This window comes from Callospermophilus lateralis, chromosome 3, assembly GCF_048772815.1.
Source record: "Callospermophilus lateralis isolate mCalLat2 chromosome 3, mCalLat2.hap1, whole genome shotgun sequence".
Taxonomy (NCBI): Eukaryota; Metazoa; Chordata; class Mammalia; order Rodentia; family Sciuridae; genus Callospermophilus; species Callospermophilus lateralis.
The window spans coordinates 140,633,765-140,660,058 of NC_135307.1; the positions used below are offsets into that span (position 1 = coordinate 140,633,765).

A 26,294-nucleotide genomic window follows, 5' to 3' on the forward strand; every position below is an offset into this window, starting at 1 on the left:
TATTTTTTGGAAAAAGTCACTTTTTGGTAAGAATTTCTTTTAAAGATTTTTTTTTCATATAATACTTTTGTTTGTTTTTTACATTCCTAGTATCTTTATAAGCAAAATTTATAAATATTTAATTTATAAAAAGCAAAAGTGTATCAAGGTAGGAATGCATTATTTAATAATTAATTGTTATCAAATTAGCAAAATTTAACTTAGGTGACTAAGTGTAAAAGTTATTTTAGAAATAAGCAAAACCCAAAATGTATTTATAGCTTAATTTAGCACCTCTATTACTTTTTAAAAGATTAATAATCAATAAAAAATAATTCTTATTAAATGATGCAATATTTCAAGCTGTTCAGTTCAGTTTCTGAATGGTGGTAGGGTGGTTTGCAGGTGGCAGGAAGAAGCTGCACAATCTCTCTGTATACATGTATATACCCACATATCTGAATACACATGTGACATCTCTAAATTATAACCTAATGTACCTCAGTTGCCAACTTCTCTGTAAAGTAAGGAATTTGAAACTGGTGGCACCTCCAGGTCAGAGATTCTGTGATGTATATGTGTGTGTATGTGAGAGGGAGAGCAATTATAATCCATTGTATTTTTTAAAAATCCAAAGGAACCAAAGTTCTGACACGCATTTACTAAAATGCTTTGCATTTTGAACATTTTAGAATAAGTATGATAAAATGATTTGTTATCCTACCAGTTCGCCTGGTTCCTTACACTCTTGTTCTTTTAAAAAATAAACTTAAGAGATGATAAATAATAGTGCAACACTGTCTTTAAAATTCCTCCAACTTTTGCTTTATTCCTTTATAGTCACTAGAGGGTAGAAGAACATCATTTCTCACCACAAAAGGGAGCCCAGCTCTCGCTCTCTGTATTAAGAGTTTCTGTAACCACCCAAAGCAGTAAAGTTTCCCAGAATGCTTTGTTGAAACCTGACAAAGCAGTATTTTCTCATTTATTGATTCTGCTGCCGCACTAAAACACTGGTACTGTACATCAATAACCATCTTTAGTTAGGGAGCTTCGGTCTGTGGAAGAGCACTGGCAGTTTGTTGAAGAACATAAAGGCTAGAAAGAAAAATTGTGAGCTTGGGGAATATTGGAGTCTAGGGAGGATAGGAGAGGTTATGGAAGAATGGCCCAAGGAATGAAGAGGGATAGAAAACATGTTGACGGCTTGGATAAAGATATCAAAAATATGAAGGGAACAGAGGATCCAGAGAGCAGTATTTATATATATACTGCAGAGTTGTGTCTCAAAACTGAGTTGTTGTCTTTTTTTTTCCTCCTAGTCATGGTAGTTTCCAGAATTTTGACTTCAGTATACTGGGCTCAGGAATGTAATAAATGCCCAAACCTAGTATTTATACTTAGTTAAGATCATAGATGGATAAAGTTCATTGAAAGCTCCTTGTGATCTTATTTGTGACATGTAAGTTATGGATTGGTGAAGACTTTTTATAGTTATGTTGATTGTTTTGCTTTTGAGAGTATGCAGTTTTAAAGAAAAAAGTGAGATACCTTTTTGACTTATCAAAACAAGTCAATAAAAACTGTAGGCACTCTGATTAATATTGTAAAAATGGTTAAAATATCCTAGTTGGCCTTTTTGGTATTTTTTAACTAGAAGTTTCTTTCTTAGGATTTTCATATTAAGTAATATTTGGCATGAAGTTTACTTCATTAGGAGTATCAAATTTTACTAGTTCTGATATAGTGGATTAGAGTAAAATATCATTGCCTTTTTTTAACCTCAGTGTAAGTAATTCTTATAGCAATTTTGTTTAGATTTTGCTTCTTTTCCCATAACTTTATAATTTTGTATCATCCCAGATATTGGTGAATGGGAGAATCTTGATGGACCCTCTTCTTTACTGTTTCCTTAGTATTCTGCCCCACTTTTGATGTAGGAAATATATAGAGATTGCCTTCAAAAATAGGTACAGGTTTCACCTAAGAGTCTTTATAATTAGCATTTGATTGGGAATGGGGAATTTGATTTAGAGAATTAAGTGGGATGCTGGAATAGTAGGAGTCAAATTGTAGGTGTAGGAAAGGGTAGCCCTTGTGGGTCATCAGCTGTGGCTGCAAGTCCGTAGATCTTGTGGGTGGGGCTAGGATTAGGGTGCAATGAGGAGGTACCCATTGTGCAAAACATAAGAAGACACTCCGGCTTAGATATCAGCTCTGCACATTCAGTAGCTTGAGTGTGAGTAACCAATCCTGGACTCCAAAATACTTTAAGTAAAGGTGCTTCTGTAGTACTTTAAGTAAAGGAGAAGAATAGACAAATGGAACAGAGATGTAAACACAATTAGGACAACACAAAAATCAAATACTAGATGACTAACATCATTGCCTTTGGACACAACATTCAGTTTCCTAGATGTCAGAACAAAAAGATAACCTTGTTGGATCACATGACCTTCATTTTTTTCTTCTAGTTTTTAATGGTAGGAAATGGCATTAAAAATATTTCCCTGGTCTTAAATTCTGAGTGTCATTGGATATTTATAATCCTTATCTATTTATTTAATCTTTTCTTAGTTAATTCTTTTTTTGTTGTTTTTAAGTGGAAAACTTGAGTGATGACAGTCCCTTATGATTTCAAAATATTAAATTTAAAACAGAACTTTTATAGCTAATGTCTTTGTACACACAGATTATTTATGTCCTTGGAACTGTGATAGAGTTTTCACCTACAAATATAAATCTCATCTTCCGTGTTCATGCACATGTGGGAAATTTAAAAGGCTTTCTTTTTTATCCTTATGCAAAGATTTTTGTGTAGCTCTAGAATTTATGGCTATAGGATCCTCTTCAGATGATGTAAAAGAGCTGCCGAAGAAGGTCTTGTCTGAGAGCCTGTTCCCTGGATGTATGGATCTTCTCATGTCTTGCTATAAAAGCTGTTGACAAGGAACAGTAGTTTTACATGTTGAAAATACTTGAAAGGAATATTTCAGTGAAAGCTTTTATAGACCCATGTTTCCCCTTCGCTTTTCAAAGCAATGGTCAGCAGAGCTGGAATCCTGCTTTACCATTCATTTTTCTCACAAGCTTAGTTCATTTTTTTGTGCATGTGTTTTCATTGAAAACGAAATAATGAGTCAATGTAGGATGTGTTAGCAGTATGGGACACTGATATTGTTAATCTTTGATCACTGAGAGGATACTGGCACAGTATTTGGTACCTTGTAGATACACCCTAGTCACTGTCTTTTCTCATTGCATCCCATTTTTGAATTTTGTTATATGTAAGGAAGTATACTGGATAATCACTCCATGGAGTTGGTCACCATCATCAGCTAAAGAGTTTGTCACAAATGAATGTAACCTTGATATCAATGGCTGCAGAGTCCAACACCAGTTTCTACTCCTTTCTCTCTGCCACTTGTTACAGATAGGAGGTACTGAGTTGTCCTTACATCATCCCTGGGTGTTTTTGTTTTTTTTTTTTTTTTTTTTTTTGGAGCCACACCAAGGAATTAGGCTACTGGACTCCATATCACCATCTCCCCATTATGCCTGTTAGCATATAGCCCCAAATAATATCTGTTGCTAAGTTGTAGCCCATTTTGTATGTCTTTAGAATACAGCACGTTCACTGTTTTGACGAAGTATTCCTAGATCACAAACTTTTGAGGCCTTAGAAGTGAATCCTTTTACTACTTGAAGTGAATGAAAGCTGCATAGTGTATACTTCTAGGCCCAGTCTCCTTCTTCCCATTCTGCCTCGAGTATGGTTTGTCATAACCCGGAGGCAGATGACTATTTTCAAGGTTGTTTCATGTTCATGAGAGTCCGTATGCTTATAAGCTGAACACTATGCCTTATTTCTACTATTCATAGCTGACCCGTGTGCTTTACGTGGAAATCACTTTTTCTCTCTTAGAAGAGTGGGTGTCGATATGATGGCATGGGGGCTGAGGAAGAGTGCACATGAATGGAATGAACACAGAAATAGCAAAAGGTTCCGATCTCTTGGGAGGAAGGAGAAAAATAACAAAACCCTGATGGACTATATTTCATCTGTTATGTCTGCTGAGGAATTAGGGTCAGGACCCAGAAACTTTGCTCTATCTCCTGGTGCTTGTTTCAGTTCAGTTCAGGTAGAGTGGGCTTCCCCTGTGATGGGTCATCTCCTCTCTTTTCACATCCCCAGCTGCATTAAGATGACAAATTTCACTTATAGGTGGGGGCACAGATATGGAAACCTGAGCAATTCAGCTAACTGAGTGAGTGCAGATGAATCGATTTATTGTGGGGAGAAAGAGCGGAACACAGAAGATTTTGCCAGCTGGCTCTGTTACAGCACATCGAGAATGGCCCACCCCGCCCCGCTCCCAACCACAGACTCTGCTGTTATACCTTCTGCCTCAGCACACCTCTCAAGGGTGCAAGAGAAATGTTAAAGTAATTCAAACAAAAAAAAAAAACTTCTTTAAATTACACAGAGAATATATGGCTCACAAACAAAACATTTGGACATAGCCTTATAGTGGCATTTGCAGAAATATTTAGGGTGAAATAAGTAGAATAAAGGTCTTGTGTCCTTTTCTATCTGTGAATTCTACAAAAATTTCTCTTCTATACAGCCTTTCAGAAGGAGAAAAAAAAAAAACTTGGACAGCAGAGAACAAGTCCATCAGATCAAACACGACTGCGTTAAATACTAAAATGTTCAAAGTCCGACTGAGATAGATAAAGGCTTTGATGGAAAGTGGATATTTCCCAGGGACATTACAAGCAATAATCCAGATGTTATGGTGTAATGCAACGAGTGTCCATGGATAGATCAGGAGCTCCAGCCAAGCCGCGCCTGTATAGGCCTCAGCCTTGCCCTCCCATGCTGTTCCGCCATATGGAACCTATCTCTAGGCCCCCTTAATAACCAGCTTTGGATTCCATTTTCACAGAGCTCATAGAGCTAAGTGGAGCTGTTTTATGGACAAGTTAGATAGAAGCCTTTCCAAGATAAACATCCAATTTGAAATTAGGACATACCAAGCTACAGAATTATTTTAGGGCATATTTCATGGAAGTGCTGCCATTTTTCTTAGGCAATTGCCAGACTGTAGGATGCCCTTTGATCCTGTGTGGACATGACTCCCTATTTTATAAAAAGGATTTTGAAATAGTTGCAGTGCTTAGGGAGGAATATATCTGTCGGAACTTTGAAGCATGGCCGTGGGACGGGTCATGCCTTAGCTTGTTGGTTGGCAAGTCAAACTTTTAGAAAGGGGGGTTAAAAAAAAAAGGAAAAGAAAGAATTGCAGCAGGAAATATGAATCAAAATCTTTTTGTTTTAAAGGTAGAAGCTTTCGACCCATATACTATATAAGCTATAAAATCTAGTAAGTATATTTTGTAGGTGTATACACATCTGTGAATGTAAACACATCTATGCCTGTCTTCATATTATGGTGTGTTGTTATTAACAAATATAATGTTACTTAATTTTAACTCTTTCACAAAACTTTAGTTGAGTATATTTCTATCTGTTCATGATTGCTAATGGGAGTTAAGAAAGATGTAAGAGGAGGATTTTTATTTTTTTAATTCTTTACCCATTTGCTCACCCTGTTTTGAATCAGCACCTCTAAATTGTGTGTGTGTGTGTGTGTGTGTGTGTGTGTGTGTGTGTGTTTCTGGAGAAAAGCAGAGTGTATCCACTGCTGCTTTGGAAGTAGATCTTCCCTGAATGATCAACAAAAGCCCTGGTATGGTGGTGTTGCATAGTTTATTGAAATGGCGGATGACGTGGGCTGGCTGAGGTAAGCTGGTATATAATTAACATTGTCCTGACATACCATTTGTTGTGATAAATTGTTACTAACTGGTGTCCAAGAAAATTGGTGTCTAAATGATCTTGAAAATATAGTGAGGGGACGACAGGAGTGAATATATAGTGTTAAAAATTCATTGCTTGACTATGATGCTGAGCACCATTTACATTCCTTAGCCATTTATTTCTCCTTCAAATAAAAAGTCTATGCTTGTGCCATTTCTCTCATCGAGCTGAGAACAAAAATGAACGCTGCCAACTCGATGCAGCACGTGGATCATGTGGGGATCCTAACTCAGACAGATCATAGAAAGACATTGTCTAGACCTTCAGAGAAACATGAATATGTGCAGGTATTTAATAATATTGAGGAAACTTTTTTATGATTAATTTTGTTGAGGGTGATCATGGTATGATGATTATGTAAAAACAAATGCTGAATTTAGCTTTAATATATTTTAGCCAGAAAAAATAATAAAGGGATAAATGAACTAATGTAGGCAAAATATTGAATTCTGTGAGTAAATACATGGATATTTATCATGCTGCTTATTGTCTTTACCTTTGGTTATGCTTAAAATTTTTACATAATAGAAATAAATTAAAAATACTTAGAATGCGATCATCCTTATCACTTAATAATAAGTAATGTTTGCCTTTTTCTGCATTCTGTTCAAGGTATTTATGGGTAAGCATAAATAATATAATTTAGTAAAAGAAAAAAATAGGTTAATAGTTAAGTACCCCCTTCTAGGTCCAGCTGCTATATGATACTTAGTGTATCCTCCTTTCTACCCCACCCTACCCACTCGATCTGCAAGGCTCATTTGGTCAGCTAGGTCACTACAAGCTGAGTTTGGAACTGTTACTCTCACAGGGACATAGAGATTTCCAAAATTGGTCCAAAGAATAAGGGGACATGGAGACATATTCAAATGTGAAGGATAAATCCATAGTCAGTTTGAATGTCCAGGGATACCATGTCTCCCAGGCATGCAAAGCCTCTTTCTGATATCTCTGTTTCCCCAAATGCTTTTCTTCCCTTCTTACTATTAAAACAGTCCAAGGCCCAGTTCAAGGGTTCTTAGCAAAGAACAAACTGGGTGGGAGTGTATACCAGTGCCAAATTAGAGTGTTGCTTATGCTCATCCTTCGCTATACTGTTATAAGTCCAAAGCTGCAGAAGCAAGTCACATAACTATGACTGCAGGGCTGAGAAACCAAGGAAGAATAGCACTTCTCCTCAGGCAAGGAGTGATTACATAATCTAATACTGAAAGCTGGAATTCCTAAGATGGCCAGAATTACTCCCAATAATTATCAGTACATTTATATGTCATCTTTATTTTTTGCTCTAGTCCTCTTTGATACGCAGTTTGCGGCTCTCAGAGTCCTTGAGAAAGAACCAACTCTGGAATGGAATTATAAGTATAACTTTGTTGGAAGGGAAGAATGTCTCAGGAGGAAACATGACCGAAATGTTTGTCCAGTTAAAACTGGGAGATCAGAGGTATAAAAGCAAGGTAAGTTCTATCAATGCCACGACAATGATGATGTCTTTCAGAATTTAAAAAAAATTAGCTAAAAACTACTTTTCTACTATAAATTTCACAAAAATAGAAGTGACTTATTTTTAGCTGTCTTAACTATAATAGAGAACATTACTGAAAACAAAATAATGGTGTAGATGCAGTCAATTAATATGAGTATTGCTTTGATTGCTTAGTGTAATTTGTTTTAATATAATAACTCAGAGCTAGAGAAAGCTTTGAGTCATAGTTTTGAATGCACGGTTTATTTTCATTTTGAAAATAAAAATGGTTTCAGAGAATTCAGGGAAAAAAATAGCTGGATGTCTCCAAAATCCTATATAAATAAAATCACATACCGCTTGAAATCTGGATTAAAATATAAGAGATAACTGAAAAAATTTTTTCAAAATTATATACCTCTTTGCTGTTTCTCACTTATTAGTGTGAATACCAAAAATAGTTATCTAAGTGCTGCTGGTTTTGATGTGATTTTTTTTTTAAAAATAGACTACTACAGTATTAAAAGTGAAAATAATGGCATTTTTAGCTGTCTTTAAATCTTCTTATTCTGTAAATCCAAATTCCATTTAATTTTTAATCTTAGTAATTTGGTGTGAATTTTATTTCAAACCATAGTCTCTAAACCATGGAAATTAATTAGTTTTACATAACTGTCAGACAGGAATATTTCATATGTTTTATAAATCAAAAGAGCTAAGGTACTTGAAAGTTATGTCACTTGTCAAAAGCCACATAGAATAAAATTCAGTGGAAATTTTTGAAAATAGACCCAGGATATTTGCAGTTTGGGCTTTCCAGCATTGAGAGCACAGAAGAAACAGAAAACTTGGAAAATGATTTCAGAAGGCAAGAGGTTGTCTTATGCTGCACAATTTCTACTGCAAAATCCAATATTAGCCATTTTTAAAATTTCAGCACAAAGGAGTAGAGGAATAGGCACATGTTGAAGAATAAGTTATAAGGATTGTGAAAAATCTAGGGTGAGTTATAGCAGAAACACACAGATAATTATTTTAAGCTGGTAGTTTTAGACTGTACTTTATTACCAGTGGATCTGAAGTGACCACATCTCTCCACTAAGATTCCTTTAGCCGGTCAAGGTCAGGCTCAGGATTTGTGGGAAATTATTCATCACAAGGAACACAGCTCTTTGGACTAAGGTGAAGTGTAGAATTTGTCCCGTATCTGCCACATTCCCCTTTGGGGAACACTGCATATAATTTGTGGTTCTAATACATCCCTTCTTCTTCCTGGTTTCCAAATTCTGTGATCTGATATAATGTGATGTGAAAGCCAAGTTAAACGACTTCTTGTGACATTGACTACACCTGAGATCAGAGTTGCCCATGTTTTTCTCATGCATAGATAGTCATTGCTAGGATTTAGTAGTTGATGCTGTGTCCCTAGAGCTGATATACAGTGTCCAACATTTTTATTCATACCTTATCCATAAATTGGATCTCCATAGATGAAAGAAAAATGAAAATCCTGCCAATGAACCAAACACATATATGGTTTGAAATTATTCTTAGAGAATACAGACATAGTTGTGGGACTTTCAAACTATTCTTATTAATTTTCAAGTATGGCTGCAGTGGAATTTCCATGTCTTATCCCCACTTTACTGTCTGGATCCAGTAACTATATTTGAGAAACAGACATCAATGTACAAGTTATGGGTTTCTCATTTAATGCATCTGATCAATGTTAATTAAGACTCCAAAACAGTTAATTTATGTAGTTCCTAAGCCAGCACTGAATGTATAAGCCAACTAATACGTTACTTGCATTTGATTTTCCAATTAGTATTATCTTCTCAAGAGAGAAAAATTGCCCACTGTCTATTGATGTACATCCACTATATACACATACCAATGGGTGTGAATATGTTATTTTTGGTTTCTTACGTCGTTCTTCTGAACTTGGATAAATTATTGAATCTAAGACCAGTTAAAGTAGCCATGTTTTGCCAATTTCAGAACCCTCGAAGTCACTTTTATTTAATAAAAGGAAGTTAACTTAATAAGGGGCAAGGCCATAGTCACAACCTCCTGCCATTTAGAAATGAAATTAAATGTGTAGCTGCTATAGCAATGTATGACGTTTTAAGAAAATAAATATTATAACTGCATGTTTTCTAGACACTGTGTAAGAGTGCAAATCCGCAGTGGCAGGAACAGTTTGACTTTCACTACTTCTCTGACAGGATGGGCATTTTGGACATTGAAGTGTGGGGAAGAGACAGCAAAAAGCATGAAGAACGACTGGGCACGTGAGTCTGCTCTGCTTCTAACCTGTGGGAGCTTGTGTGTGCATGGGGATGGTGCAGAGAGGTTGGGCTGAGGGAAATAGCTTCTGTGCCACCCCAAGAATTTCCTGTTTTTAATTGATAAATTTAGTATTTAAAAACCATAGATAAAAGAGAACAAAATGCAATAGTCCCTCAATATTCACGATGCATTGGTTCCAAGATCCTCTGTAGATACCTAAATCCCTAAGTCTTAGGTCCCTTGTATAAAATGGTGCAGTACTTATGTACAACCCATGTACTTCCTCCTCTACATTTTAAATCATATCTATATTAACATAACTACTGATACAATATAAATGGCAAGTAAAATGTTGTTATACTATATTATTCATTGAATAAAAATGCCCTCAAAATGTGAATGTGGAACCAAAGGGCCAACTATAGTTTGTGTCAGGAATTCTCTGAAAGATGAGGTTCCAACTCACCCTTTGGGGACTATGTTTGTAATAATTTCCAGCATACAGACTGGGGTTGTAGCTCGGTGGTAGAGCGCTTGCTTAGCACATGTGAGGCACTGAGTTTGACCCTCAGCACTGCATAAAAATAAATAAAAAAGTAAATAATAAATAAAATAATTGTTTTAAGAAACTTTCAAGTATATCTCGTTTGGGTTTTAGAGTGCTTGCCTAGCACATGTGATGCACTGAGTTTGATCCTCGGCACTACATAAAAACAAATAAATAAATAGAAAGATAAATAAAATAAATAAATGTATACTAAATTTTAAAAATTGCTTTAAAAAACTTTCCAGTATATCCTATTTGGGTTTTGCTATATATGACGTAGTCTCTTAAATTTCAATGTTCTTTGTAGCAGACTATAATGAAATCCACCAAGGCCAATTCTGTTTTGTTTTTTGTTTCTTTACCTTGGACTCTCCCAACTTCATTGACACACTCCTCCACATACAACAAGTTTTACAGCTTCCTCTTAGGGTGTAATAAAGAGTGTACTGGAAGCACAAAAGAGATGCTGCTAGAAGTACAGGTCACCTTGGATCTGCAGAACTAGCCCTGCAAGCTCCTTTTGTAGATGAGAAAGTGAAGCAAAAATTCACAAATGAGGGGCTGGGGCTGTAGCTCAGTGGGAAAGTGCTTGCCTCGCATGTGTGAGGCACTGGGTTCAATCCTCAGCACCACATAAAAATAAATAAAGATCCTGTGTGTTCATCTACAACTAAATAAATATTTTTTAAAAAATCACACATGACTTGGAACTGGACTTGAGAACCATGAGTTCCAGAGTCAGGATTTTGTATTTTCAAAGGCCTAGTTCTTTCAATCAAGTCATCATCGCCTTTTGTTTATCCCACAAAAATAAAATTTGTATGCATATCTTAAGAACACAAACATTTAAAAGTATCTCAATTGCTATGGATCTCCTGTTTCAAACCTTGAACTTGGGGTCAAGGATATGCCTTGGCAATGGGAAGTCCTCCTTCCACTTCTCTTCCCCTGTGGCCACAGCATCTCAAATTGGCCTAGAGTTTTATTATAGAAAACTGAAGATTGAAAGTGACCCATCTAATATAATTCTTTAATTTTAAGTAAATACAGAGGCCTGGAGATGCAAAAAAAAAAAAATTTTTTTTCAGGTAGCAAGGACTTTAGAGGCAGAAATGCCATGTCACCCAGCTAAAAATATGTCTGACAATACTTTGTAAAGGTCTTAGACTTGTACCCACTGCCCAGGGTTTTAGCTCTTCTTGCTGTCATTGCCTCACCCTCCCTCAGGAGTTTATTCTGAGATAGATGGGTGGGGAGTTGAATATCCACTGAAAATTCTTCCAGTGTTTCTCAACAGAAGGTCCCTGTTGTAAGGAACTCTCTGACATGTTGCAGGATATTTTTAGCTAAACCTGGCTCTCATTCACCTGATGCCAATAACTTTCCCCAATTATTGGGTGGAATGCACATTCATCTGCACATACACAAGCATATAGAATACCTGCAATGCAATACACAAGTCTATATGCTTCAGGCGACCGGCACTGCCAGGACCTCTATCAGTTGAAATCTCTGCTCTTCGCTCGCTATGTGCCATATCCTGGTTCCATTGTTTAATGCAATGTCCTCATGTGCAATCTGGCTTATCTGGTGGGCAATAGTCACTGCTTTGTTCACAATGTCCCAAGCCAGGTTTATGTATTTATATAGTAAACCAGGCCATGCCAAACTCGCCACCTCAGGCAGGACACCTCCTATGGGCCAGCGTCTCATGGATGATGCCTGTCAGGTTACTGGTCTGACCTCTCTCCCTTTTGTGCCCACACCGGGTACCTGAACTGACTCAGACCTAGTAATGTCAGTACTTCTGGCATTGTCACTGCTGTGACATGATAGGGTCCTAACAATGCAGATTATAGGAGAATCACAAACTTTAGTCCTAGCCATGGATCAAGGATAAGTTGTCTCTCTGGTGATGAATGGCCAGAGTGTTATTTTAGTAGTACAAGGAATAATGCCCTTGCATTTCATATATCCTTCTGCCTTTAGTTTCCATCACTTGAGAGGAAATCCTTTTCCAAATGAGTGCTGGGTTGCACTCATTTGGAAAAGGATCAGTTTGGAATGGAAACGAATCATTGAGAAAAATGATTGTGACAAAAATATAATTTTAAGATGTTCCTTTCACTTCAGGTTTTGTCATTTGGACATTCATTTATTATTTTAGCTATTTCCTGTTTGCAACTGGAAAATATACCTGTCTTCTGGTCATTCTGTCCTTCTGTCCTTCCTCTTCATGGATGCTTAAAGGTTTTTTGTTTTTCCCCCCTTTTTGGACTCTTTTTTCCTTTCCTGTTGTACAAAAGATAATAAAAGTATCTCTTGGGAGCAGGCTCCACAGTATTGCTGTGCCAGTGGGGAGAGACCTATACTAAAATAGAATATGGCCCCTCAGATGTAAAGGAGATACTGTGCTGAGCCTATCACTGATGTGTTGTGGCTCCTTCTCATTAGTTATTTTTTAAATATTTTGGTACCACCCCCCCACACACATTTTCTTTTTTGTTATGCATTCCGAGGCTCAACTATTTTATATTCCAACTGTTGTGAAAATACCTTGTGACATCAGAAGGCTCTTTGACTGTATGAATGATCCTTAAGTGTCCCCTAATGACCTTCTCATATTTTCTTTTTGGATAACATCTTCATGTTAATAACTGTTAGAGCTTCCCATCACAGGCAGTTTGCCATGAGGAAAATAACATTTTATCAGGAGATAGCCATATGACCTTGGGCAATGAATTTGCTTGTGCAGACTGGCTCTCTAGCTGTAAAATGGGGCCACTGGCCATCTTGTAGGATCATCATGTCCAACAGTAACAATGTCTATTTAACATCATCTATGTTGGATATGATTATTAATTTTTAGATTTTTCTTTCTGGCAATTCTAGATCCCACAACATTCGTGACTAAACTTATGCAATTAAGTGAATGAAATGTGACTATCAAAATTCAGCATTTATTCAAAATAGTGCAAACAATTTTTTATTGTTGTATGTTTTGGGGGGTGGGGTAGAAGTGAGCAGTGAATGTCTTCAAGGACTTGGTGGAAGGGATGCATACTGAATGAAGAATGGATCTGTATAGATTAGCTTAAACAATTCCTGGGGTTTTGTAGCTGTGGATAGAAAGGCTGGGATGATGATTGGTTACGTGAAGAGAACTTCCATTATCACTAGTAGGTTACTATTTTCGTGATGACTAAAATATGGCCCTGCCAGCAACTAGTGACCTCTAAGCTCTTCTGAGTCATGTGGGGCTTTCTGACTTCTCTTTGTGCCATCTTCCTCTCACCTGTGGGTGCTGGCTGAGCCACAGGGAAACTGCTGTGGGCTTGGGTAAGGGAGATGAAAGTGGTTAAGTAAAACCCACTATCCCCTGAAACTGTGTTGCCTCTAGAGTTCACTATTCATGGTCAAAGCCAAAAAAAAAAAAAAAAAAAAAAAGAGAGAGAGAGAGAGAGATAGTATTAGCTCTTAGACAGTGATAGGGAACATTTAGGGAGAGTAAAACATAAAGCTAGGTTTAACCTGCTCCAGCTATTTAACAAAATACAAAAATATGAACATAGATTAATATTGATTATTTCATTTTGTGTTGTTTTAAAGAAATCACAATCATTTTTCTCAATGATTCGTTTCCATTCCAAACTGATTGCAGACATTAACTTGTTATAGAATATTCTAGATTTAATTCAGTTTGGGAAGGTTAAGAATGAGAATCTGTAAGTCTCTCTTGACTGGCCTGCCTCACAGTCCCTCCTCGCTCCCAAATGGTGTCTTATAAAATGGCTCTGACATTCTACCAGTTTATTAGGGACTTTGAGGCAGTGAAAAATCTGAGCTGGAGTATTTCTCTGGACAAATTGCACCCCATGTCGTTGATTTGCTTTGACAGCAGGGCTTCGCACATTCACTGTTTTCTTCCTGTTCTCCTGCTTCCTTAGCCTCTGAGATTTACAGCTTTTAAAACTATAGCACTCTTTTTTTTTTTTTTTTTGGCCCCTTGCATTTAAGTTAAAAGCTGACCAGTCTATAATATAAAACAGAATTATGGTAATGAATATGAGGTTAAAAGCTATCATGGCAAGTAAAACTTGAGCAGGTTTGGCTGACTGATATGGTAAAATTATGTGTTGAATTAAAACATCAAAATGCTGTAGGATTAATGGAGAAAGACAAGTATGGGAGGTCAAAAGCAAATGCTAAGTCAGCACATTAACTGCCTGTGGGTGAGAGAAGAAAGCTCTAATATATGCCTGTTCCAGGAAAAAAAAATACAAGTAATTTAGTTCCTGTTTCCTTCAGGTGAGTAGAAGTGGAATTCTTAATCTGAAAGGCACCTAGGAAATACATTTATTTCAACTTTTTGTTTTTCTAACATGGAAAGAAAAAAAGGACTGCAGAAGATTTAGTTAACAGAAAGTACTTATTTTCTGATTTGAATTTCTTGACTTCAGGAGTTTCCTGACACCAGTGACATTCATTGGTTTCTGTCTTCATCTTATTCAAATATATAGACTGTGCTGTATGTTGTTTGGGCAGCAAAGTGCAGAGGATTCATTGATTCAAGGCTGCTGTCCTTGGGCATTGAATTTTTGGTACTATAAGTCAGCCAGCAGTGATGGTACTGTGGAGTGAGGGCTGAGCATCTCAGTACCATGGAAACCAACTTGGCATGGGGGGAGGATATGAGGGGGAGGCTTCCTAGAAGAATAGCATACAAACAGAGACCTCTAAAATGGCTGGGAGAGACCTTGGCAAGGAGATTGAAAGAATTTTCTAGGAAGAGCACACAATATGGACAGATGTCTACAGAGAAGATAGGGCACAATACCCCTGAAAAACTTGATGGGTGGAATGGGTTGGAAATGTTACCTACTGGAGCTGGAGAGGAGGGCAGGTGACAAAGCTGTGGGATTCCGTGTCCCATGAATGAATCATGGGAGCTCCTCTCCAGGTACACACACATCAGTGACTATGCTGTTTTTATTTTCATAACAAAAGTAATCACAGAGGAACTCTTATCAATTGTATTTTCTAAGATCTGACATTGGAATGAGAATTTTCTGGTCCCTTGAGCATCAGTGTATTATACCTTGGGAATTATTATCCAAGCATGGCACTCACCTTGAATCTGATGTCACACAGCCAGCCATGGGACAGGCCTACTTGGTTAATGCTCATTGATCATGTTCCTTACAGAGATGCTCTGAGTATGTTTTCCACATTGTTTTTCAGATAGAAAAGCAGTTTTAATGCTATATCAGTTTTTATTGACAAATAGATCATTGCATAATTTGGCCATGGTCTCATGGGCTGTGTTGAGTTAAAATTGTTTATAAAACATTATCCTTAGACTAATATCTGTTATCTTAGTTGATTTGTTTCTATTTTCTGCAACATTGTGATTAAAAAAAATAATTCTGTTGCTATCATTCACCACAACTAAATTATTAACATTTCTGTAGGTCAAAATTATGCAGTCTATGCCTCCTGGGCCAATACCGGATAGCTACCTGATTTTACAAATAAAACTTTATTGGAAAACAATTCTCTTCATTTGTTTACAATATTTATTACTGCTTTCTTGCATCAAGGGTAGAGTTGGATGATTTCATCAGAGACCATATGGACTTCCAAGTGAAGGTATTAAAATTTTTGTCCTTCACTGAAAAAGGTCTAAATGTGAGAAAATCCTATGTCCCATCCATAACAAGTAGATGCATAGTGGACAGAAAGCCTTGGAAAACAACAAAATATTTTTTAGGGCTTCAATAACAACTAGAAGAAATTAAAAGACCAACCACAATATTTAGTAAATACTCTGAGAGAATGTGATACAATAATGGAAAATGGAAAAGAAGTCTCTGGATTCTCCTTTCAGGATTTTTTTATACTAAAAATATCTTCGAGAATATTACAAAATGTTTACATCTTAAATATTTTAGATTTTAGTCCATTTATCTTTTAACCTTAAAAATACCCCACAGAGTTATTATATTCACTTGATTGTTCCCTCCTCTTAGGAAGTTTGGGTGGATATTGTGCTAAAAGTCTTTAAAATTCTGAAGGAAAACTTCTTTAAAGGTTCTTTCTACTACCTGTTGCTAATATTGCCCATTCCTAGTTTGGTGTTCATGTGGATCATTCTCCCTGCCTCTGGCTCACCTGAGAACTTCTGGTGGTTCTCCTCCTAACTGTAGAGCAAGCTGGAGCAGTGTGGACTGAGGTTGGAACAGAAAAATGGGAGGCCTGATGGAGAGGATTTTGTATGAGATGCATTCCTTTCTTCTATATTTCCTTCTTTCTTCTTGAATGAGAGAATAAATGGGAAGCAAGGTGGGTAGAAGAAGTTTAGACATTTTGTAGAAAGTCATCCTTTTAGAGGAACTGGTTGTTAAAATCAGGAAAAAGGAACTTTAATTATTAAGACTTAAGGAATCAATACTCGTAGTTGGTGCAGGAACCCGAACAGATCAAAATCCATGTGCAAAACTTTTAAACCTTTTGATTGATGTGATACCTATATACCAATTTAACTTGCTCTTTCAAGTCACTGAAAAAAGAAAACTGGAGTATGTACTCATTAGTTAGTGGAGAATGTGGAACACATTAAACTGGTACCAGTATCATTAACCTGTTGCTTATGGAGCTCTGGCATTTAATGTAAATACGGTTGTTTTGCATAAAACTGTTATTTCCTAGTTAATTACATAATCGATAAATCCAAGCTTTCTCAGTGGACAAAGATGACTAAAAAGGCTGTGCAAAGGTATAATTTCTGAGAAGAAATTCAAAGTTTACTTTGCATTTTGTCTTGTGTGTGGTCAGCTTTTGCTTAAAATCAACTTCTCTAATAAGTTGTGCATTTTAGTAGACACTAGGAGAGTTTGTAAAGTTATTATAAATATGCTAACATTGGTCACAACATTATTAGTTTACTCTAGAAACATGTCAGAACCATTTTGAATTATCCAATAAAATAATTGCTGTTACCTATTTATGTATTACTTTTGACCTCCAAATAGTACAAACCTTCAGAGTGCTTGCCTCTAAATAACTTCTGACTGTTCAAATGAACGAACTATTACCACACAGTAAACATTCAAAGAGCAAATATTGCCATTACTAATGACATTAAAAAGCATGTGCCATCAATGAGTTAGTGAGAATTTGGACTAATTAAAGTGACCATTAAAATTCTTACAAATTTGGATCTTTTATCATTCCATAAGAAAGGGTATTATTGATAAATGAAAGCATATAACAGCGTAAAATAATAATGTGTTCCTGTGCATGTACATGGCAAAATTTGTTAAGAATGTGTGTGTTGTCTTAAAATGATATAAACACTTAATGTTTATTTCCAAACATGTTTAATTACCTACTTACATAAATGCATGTGATATAGAAATATTAACTCTCTCTTCATGGGAGTAATTTTAGCTTTTTAATTTTTTTTAATTGTAAATGGACACAATTTCTTTCTTTTATTTGTTTGTTTGTTTATTTATTTATGTGGTGCTAAGCATTGAACCCAGGGTCTCAAGCATGCAAGGCAAATGCTGGGAGATGGGATCAATCAACAACACTGAGCTACAACTCCAGGCCCTAGTTTTAGTATTTTTTAAGATTTCCTTTTGCTATAGAAAATATTGTTTTGATACAAAGCATAGAAAATAGTATATGTAGATCTATATGTAATCTTCCTTCAATAGACATACTTGACAAATTTACTCTATGCAAAAGAAAACCACTTCCCTTAAGTGGGATCACTTTAGGTGAGTAGGAAATAATTATCCATGTTTATTTAATTTTATAGACAATTATCAATAAGTATTTTCATCCTATAATAATAATTGGTATGGACTTTTAATGTAATTGATTCTTTCCATTTAATTGGGAAAAGGATTGCAATCTTTCATAGTAAATTGGAAGGTTCTGTCTATTATATCTAGGTACCTCAAAGTCATCATTGTTTACATAATATATACCTTGGTTACCTCTTTCTGGTTATCTGCTGTCAGGGCAAGCATGCATCGTTATTGCAATACTTCTATCCTTTCCTAAAGTCTGGAATATTCATCCTATTCTATAATTGTGAAGCACAAATACGAATATTGTTAAAAAATAATCTAAGAACTATTGTCTGCTCCTGCCTCAATCAGGGCTTCCTCACCCACCTGCATACATAAACATAGTAGGTGTGGTCCAAGCAAACCCAGAGCTTTCAAAGTTAAAGCAAATAAATTACTTAGCACCTCAGCACACCCCCCCCCCCACACACACACACCCTTTTGGTGTTTGCTTCTGTATTTAAATGTGTTTGAGGTTTTCAACAACTCCAGAACATTGGCTGTTAAGAGGCAGAAAACATGCAATTTATAGCAGATGGGTACAGCCCTTCCTGGCAGTGCTGGGAGATGGGATCAATCAACAACACTTCATGCTCCATTTGTCCAAAAGAAACCCACCTGGGGAAACCCTGTGGAACTGTGCCTATTAGGAAAACACCTTAACACGTTTCTTTAAATAAAAATTTGCCAGTTGGCATCAATCGGGAAGAAAATGCTTTTTCTATTAACCCTCTCCCACTTGGATTTCTCTTTATTCCTTCTTTTATTTGAACCATGTTCTTTTATTCTCCTTACTCCTAAAAGCCACAACAAAGGGAAGCCATATCTATATTTATGATCCTTAAACTTGGAAACTTTTTTCTACTTAATTCTTGATCTTATTGTCTTTCTGCAGGCCTTATTTGACACAGACCTGACTTATCTTTTTGCATTTGCCCCCCCACCCCCCCACCCCCATGCTACCTGCTCTTGGATTTTGCTTTATCTCTTCCTCTCCTTCCTTTTAGAGTGGGGTGGTTTGGGAGTGAGTGTTCCGAGCCAGGGGAGCACTTAGAACCTTCACTGCTCAATAAACCTGAGCTCAGACAAAGTGAGGTTTGGGGATGATGGAATGCAAGACAGGTGCTTTGGAGGTTCTACAGTGGCCTTGAGTTAATCACTTTTCTTTCTCTGACTTCTGAACATTTCTAGGTGTAAAGTGGATATCGCAGCACTCCCGCTGAAGCAAGCCAACTGCTTGGAGCTGCCGCTGGAGAGCTGCCTGGGGGCTCTCCTTATGTTGATCACACTTACACCCTGTGCGGGAGTTTCCATCTCAGATCTGTGTGTCTGCCCCTTTGAGGACCCCAGCGAAAGAAAGCAGATTTCCCAACGATATGTGAGTGTGCTGCCTTGTTACACCACTCCTACTTCCTCCCAGTTTTAAATTAAAACAAAGTCTATGAATCAAAAACTACATCAAAAGAGATTTTGGTCCCAAGTTTCATTGTGTGTCTCCTAAAAGAAGGCACTGGACCTACGGATTAATATACTTATAGGAAGGTGAAAGAAGACTTGGAGTTTGCCTTGTTATTTTTAAATCCCAAAAAGATATTTTGAATTTTTAGCCTTTAGCAAGTCTCTTTATGGAAGTGGCTTCAATTCAGCATGTTTGGATATGGGCATAAAAATTTTAATGGAAGTTCAACAAAAGTGGAACTTTTGTTTTTTAACCAACCATTAATGTTTGTAATGTCATGGATTTTAATGACATTGGTTGCAAGGTTATGGACTCCTAAGTTATTTTAGAATCAAGAGAGGGTATGTTCCTGTCTCAGAAAGCCTAAAACAGGCAGCAGAGACCATCGAATCCTGAGACCTGGATGATGACATCAATGTGATTCTTCCCTAAGTAGTTGCCCTGTACTTAACAGTCCAGTCCACATTTTTAAAATCAAATACCTGTTTTGTCTTATCTTTATTTATTTATTTATTTTATGCTGACTTTCTAAAAGCGCTTTTTTTTCTTTGTATTCTGTTTTTATCCCATCTTCTTTGTAAATCAATACATCCACCTGATTTCCATACATGGAAGGCACGTTTTAAGAAAGTGGCATGAAAATGAAGCAAAGATGAATCCTTATTCAATGGCAATATCATCCTCAGCATAAACTTTGTTGCCTCCAGAATCCTTCACTGTATGCATGTATTGATTAATTGAATAGTTCTTTATCTTGGAGAGTACAAAGCCTAACCACATATATTTCAGTGTCACGGATTTTGCATGCCAGCTTGATGTACTCTGAAGAAGTTTGGACAGAATACACTATTGGTAGTCTCTCTGATGACTTTACATGAGCAAATGAAAGTTTGATGGTAAAAACTAAAACTATCCCCAAGCTTTCCAATGAATGAATTGCACAATTTACAAAATTCATGGGGTATGCCGTATATTTGTAAAGTAACATTATATAGCATAGTAATTATGTATTTGAATAATGCCTTAGAATTTCAGGATAATAATTGAGGTTTACAGAAGCTATAATGAAAATAGAAATGCCAGGTGTTTCTTCAACTAATAGGTGGCCAGAGCATTTGAAGGCAATAATGTACTGTTAAGAGGCGGGATTTTTTTTTTTTTTTTTAGGTTGTAAGAGTAGATATTCCTTTAAGGTATTTCTCTCTGCTGTATAAAAGTATATTGTTTCATGTTTTCCTCTTAGCTTAAGAACTAGTTAACTTTGTTTGGTTTAGGTTGAAAATTCAGAAAAACAATTTTGAAAAGTTCTTAAGAATTATGTGTATTAGGTCTGCCTGTTGATATTCTTACTAAACTTTTCCTAGTCAACCCTGAGATGCCTAAATAAAATGGAATTTACTGTCTCAATATCAATCCCTGGGGATCTGCTTATGACAGGTTTTTGGATAGGTAATAACAATGTGTATCTGAAGGTTTTGAAACAGGATCTTTTTCACTGGATGCATTCTGTATGCTTGAGAAGAGGGTTTATATAATTATCTTTTTCATGCATGATTTCTTCAGGCTATCATATATTTAGACATCTCAATATTGCTTTATATGCTTAAGAATGACCAGACCAAATATTCAAACTTTGTATAATGCAAACTAAAAATTACAGAAAATGTGAATATAGGTTGATATTAGATACTGAATATCTAAAGAACTTGGCTATGGCATGAATCAGAAAATTCACTCTGTTTTTGTCCCCACTCTTTCCAGTGGTAATAAATTTTTACATTGGTCCAAATTTAGTACTTTTGCATCCGTGTAAGTTTATACTAAATAGGTCAGAATAATATTGCATTTAGTGTGATTTAAAATTTGCATTAAAGAGAAAAAAAGAGAGAAGAAAGAGAATGAATGTCATTCTACCCACACATTTTCCCAGTGGGGTATCTTTGCTAACACCAGGGGGCGATGTTAAAAGTAGATTGTATGTGCTTTTAATTTGTTAATTTTGGAGTTGTAGTTAATTAATTCTCACTTTTTTTAAAAAAAATCTGGCTGCTGTAAATGCCTAACTGTCCTGTGGACTGGCATAGTGCATGTTTGAAACTTTTCTAATATTTCATGAGACGAGAAGATAATAGAATGTATGGATGCCCCATAGGCCTTCAGAGCATTAATAGTATACTGAAAAACTATTTTCATTTATGATCTCCTTTTCTCCCCTCAGTGCTTACAGAACTCTCTGAAAGATATGAAGGATGTTGGCATTTTACAAGTGAAGGTTTTGAAGGCGGTAGATCTCCTAGCTGCAGATTTCTCAGGTATGGAACATTTTCATTAATTACTTTACATTGTTATTGTCATTTATTTCATGCTTTGAAATGATATTATAGCAAAGTAAGATGTGGAATACATAGAAGTAAATGTATACCCACTGTGCAGTTTTAGAAAGAACAACCGGAGAAAAAACAATGCGGACTTGAACAATTTTTGTTTTTTTGCAAAAAAAAAAAAAAAAAAAAAATTCAAATACTTATACTCTGATTCAGTCTGATTCAGTATTGCATTAGATTAGTTTGGATTCAGAGATATTTGTGGATTATTCATGTCTGGTTTCTTTCTTTCTTAAATTAACGCGGGGGTTGAACTTTGCTGCAGCACCTCAAATCATGCTATTTGCCCTGGAGCCCTTCCCCTCTTCCCTTCTGGGTCTGCATGTGCTGCATCCTTCACAGCAGACAGAATGTGGTTTATTGACCTGCGTGTGCTAGCATGTCTATTTGGAATCTCACTGTGACAGTGAGCAGATTTCAGACCCTAGGACCACCTTGCCGTAGACATCGTCTTTTCAGAAGTTTCTCTTGGTGGTTCAGGTGAAGTTTAGAGCAGGTATGCGTATGTAGTGCTGAATTGTGCTGTATGGCATGTAGAGTCATCCAGACTCACCAGCATCTAATCAGCAAAGCTCATTGCCAAATTACCCCTGTGTGCTGACTAACAATTTAAATACCTACATGACAGATGCTATTTACCAAGCAAATTGATGAAAACAGAAAATGTACAACATCCATAGTTCTCATCTATTGACACTGTATTGGGTGGTCCCCCACCCACATTTGTATTTTTAGAATGTGGTCTACTCTTTTTGTTCCTCCATACAGAAACAATTATACAATACCTGTATAACTTCTAAACTTCTGAGACTGTGTTTAAGGAAACTCAAACATTGGGGAAGTGAATTTTAATTTTAAGCACATATTATTACAAAATTATGGAAAATATAAACTTAATTTAAAACAGGAGTTCTTTCCACCCGCTTCAGTGAACCAATTCAGTAGAAATGAATACTCCGTAGTCTCTTTATATAAACTGCTTACCACCTGAAAGAAGTGCCCAGTGAGCAATTGCATATAATACATTTATTTGGCCAAATGGATGATATAAATTGTAAGGATTGTAGATGAAATACTAAAATGGTTACTTCTGATAATCATTAATACAGTTGCAAATGTTTATAGTCTCATGTTAATTTGAAAATGCTCCTTTCTTTGTACTTATGTTTTATGAAAATGTTTTAATATTTCAAGTGAGCCTTTGACAGTTAATTTGACTATTTAACATGTGTCTTTGACATTAGCAGTTTGTCATTACTAGAACATGTCTAGAGTTATTCACTAGTTTCCTAGAGCAAATTGTTATTATTTCTAAGTGTTTAGAGCAGCCCTCTTTGAATCCACATTTGTTACTATCTCAAGAAATGTCTTAAGCCCCAAGAAATTATTTATGCCTTCAAGCAGTATTTTTTAAAGATTTCTTTTGTAGTTGTAGTTTTTTAATCTGCAAAAACTAATTGTAATGCATCCAAAGTTTTTTTTTCCCTTATTTTAAAGGCTGTTTTACAATAACATCCATCTGTGGGAAAACATTTTTACAACCTATTTTATTTTTTCTATATTATCAGGTGTCCTTCAAGCCCCCAAACTAGTATTGATGAGAGTTATTTCAGGCCAATATGTGATCTCCTAAGAGTATTTTGAATATTTAAGGTAAATATGAAAGAAAACAAAGGAATGAATGTAAATATTAGAAGATAAGTCAAAACCCTCTTTATGTAAGAACAATTTGGGGGGAGAAAAATTATTTTTGTTTATTATATTCAAAATATCTAACAGTTTTATAGTGGTGAAGCAGAGTATCAAAGGATGGCAGTGTCTAAAAGCAGCAGTCAACAATGAAATGACACTGTGTGGTTTGACTAAATGTCCTACTGCTTTACCATCTCTGATAATAAAATTATCAGTATTCTGAATTGAGACAAAATGATTTGTCATTAGCTAAACATGTCCTTCGACCACATTGATGTTTGTTTTTAGAATGAAATCTCTGTTTCCCTTACATGTTCTCAAGATTGTAGGTGAGTCCTCCAGTGTGTTCCCAACTACGACATTGCTTTCCCATGACAGAGTGGACCTACTCCACACAGTTGTCATGCCATTTTTCTATGTGTGAAGTGAAATGCATTCAGATTTCAGTACGATGGCACCATGGATTCAGTTTGTATCTCCTGGAGGTTAACAGTAATAACATACATTAGATGCTCCACCTTTATTTCTTTTATTATCATCTTTACTAATTCCCTTATGTATAGGTAAAAAAAAATCAGTATCACTTGATTGTGGATTAGAAGAGGCATGAATTATTGCCAGGCATGAATTATTGCCAATTACTAAAAAAATAAGTGACTGTTTATATCCAGCCTTTTCTAGGCAGCCTTATTTTATAACCAGGTGTTCATATATTGTGATTGAAAGGGAACAAAGTATTCACCTGCAAATTAAAAAGGAATACATCTAGTACAAGTAAGTATCATGGTCATTTTAGAAAGGGTACAAAAGGAAACTCCCCAGCCTTTCCACTTTTTATCTATCCATACAAAATTGCTTCTTTAACATAATGCTAAATAACTGATTCTTCCAGTTTTCTTCAATTAAGCGTCAGAAACCCTCATGAAGTACAAGCCTGAGGGGGGTAGTTGGGGCAGTGGTCACCACCAGCAAGGCCACAGTCACTGTTTATAGGGTGCAGGACCTCAAGTACTGCAGGGGAGGAATGAATGCAGGTGGCAAGACCTGTTGTCACAACTTGCTAATCTTCAAGCCACCTATCTCTTTGCAAGTGACAATTAAAAAAGAAAATGAGCCATGCAAGACTGTATGACTAAACCAGGTATTCCTCATCAGTTGTTATTGATGTTATGATTACATAGTCATAAAAAGAAATCAAATTTGAATACTTGTTACTGTGCTGGTATTTTAGAAAATTGGGATAACTTTCATGTACTAAAGTGAATTTCTTTTCCATAAAACATTATCATATATGAAGGAAATGATTAGTGTATTCAAATGTCACAAAATATATTAATAACCTAAGTCTACATATGTTTATAAAGATATTTAGAAAAGATGAGGCTCTAGTATAAAAAATATATTTATTTTTAAAATTATACATCCTTTTGTAAATATGGTATTGTGTGATTAAAAACTATTAATTATGCATAAATTTAAATTTAAATTTATCTTGGCTTTTTTTAGAGTTTCTAAAATTTATTTTTTTAAAAAAGAGAGGCTTTTTTAATTATGGGAATTTGAATTAAGCTGTCTTGTCTTAGAGCACATCACTTGAAAACTGATGAAGGATATTCTAATGTTCTCAGGTGTATGCTTACATTAGTCATGGATACATGAACAGTTATTCTAATAGAAGAGCGTGTCAGATATTTTTATTAAAGATATCTCTTCACAAAACCTTTGCACACAGCACAACCTAAAATCTTTAAGTAATAGGTTATGCAGTCTGATGTAATTACTTTTGTAGTAACCAAACCATAGCCTTCGTTCATGAAACAAATGATATACCATGCTTTCAGAATCAAGGTGAATATAGCTGTGTCTAAAGGTTTAATGAGACCAACATACTTCACTTGGAGTATTTCAAGAAAAGAAGCTCATGTTGTAACGATTAAAAGGGAGACAGACATGTTATTCTGCACAAAGCTGAAAAATAGTGCAACAGGTTCCTTATCTGCAGTGGAAGCCCTCACAGAGACCAGTGGTGTATATTCTGGTTTGTCCTGAGGCATATCAGATTCATGCATTAATACCATGGAGAAAAAGGGCAGATTTTTTAATCTCATAAAGTATAAAAAGGTAATAAAATACCCAGTGGGTTCACAGAAAAGCTTTAGAGAATTGAAGTATTCTCTGGTCATAATTGTACAGTTAGATAAGAAGACGTACCTTATACATGAAAGAGATTAGCCAATGAAGAGAAGGGAACTCTTTTGACATGCTTGCAGAGTCATTCAAGAGAGCCTGATTATGATTGATAGAATGTTGTAATTTGTGGGGTTATTTCATTGTTTCAGGACGGAGACCATTATGGCCATCTTTTGTATAATGCACATGAAAATATTCAACATCTAGTCGATGACTCTTCTCTCTCATTCTTAGAATCAAAAAGTGTTTTCAAGCGTGTACCATCCTGTCAACAGTGTTTTCTATTTGTTGATTTTGTTCTTTAAAATAATTCTTACATAGCTAAACTCCCTCTAAAGTAATCCTCTTGTGGCAACATGGGTTCTGTTGGTCTCCCTCAGCTTTATTACAGCTACCCATATACTGTTATTGCTACCAGGATGGTGTCTGCCCATTAGAATGCTTTCAAAGTATAGAACTGTTAGAAACTTAGGAGAGTTTTCTTAAACTTGTTCCAATAGTAGGAAATGATAAGAATTCCATGGCAGTTCGGGTAGGATGGTA

General features: G+C 35.9%; 1 protein-coding gene across 4 annotated transcripts in view; it reads left to right on the forward strand.

Annotated features, from left to right (window-relative positions):
• Mctp2 (multiple C2 and transmembrane domain containing 2) overlaps positions 1-26,294 on the forward strand; it is a 160,870-nt gene that overhangs the window by 40,620 nt on the left and 93,956 nt on the right. For all 4 annotated transcript variants that reach the window (XM_076848831.2, XM_076848832.2, XM_076848833.2 and 1 more), the window contains exons 8-11: positions 7,156-7,320; positions 9,492-9,622; positions 19,218-19,404; positions 21,704-21,797. In XM_076848831.2, coding sequence (XP_076704946.2) covers positions 7,156-7,320; positions 9,492-9,622; positions 19,218-19,404; positions 21,704-21,797 — 577 coding nt within the window. The remainder of the gene's footprint in view (positions 1-7,155; positions 7,321-9,491; positions 9,623-19,217; positions 19,405-21,703; positions 21,798-26,294) is intronic.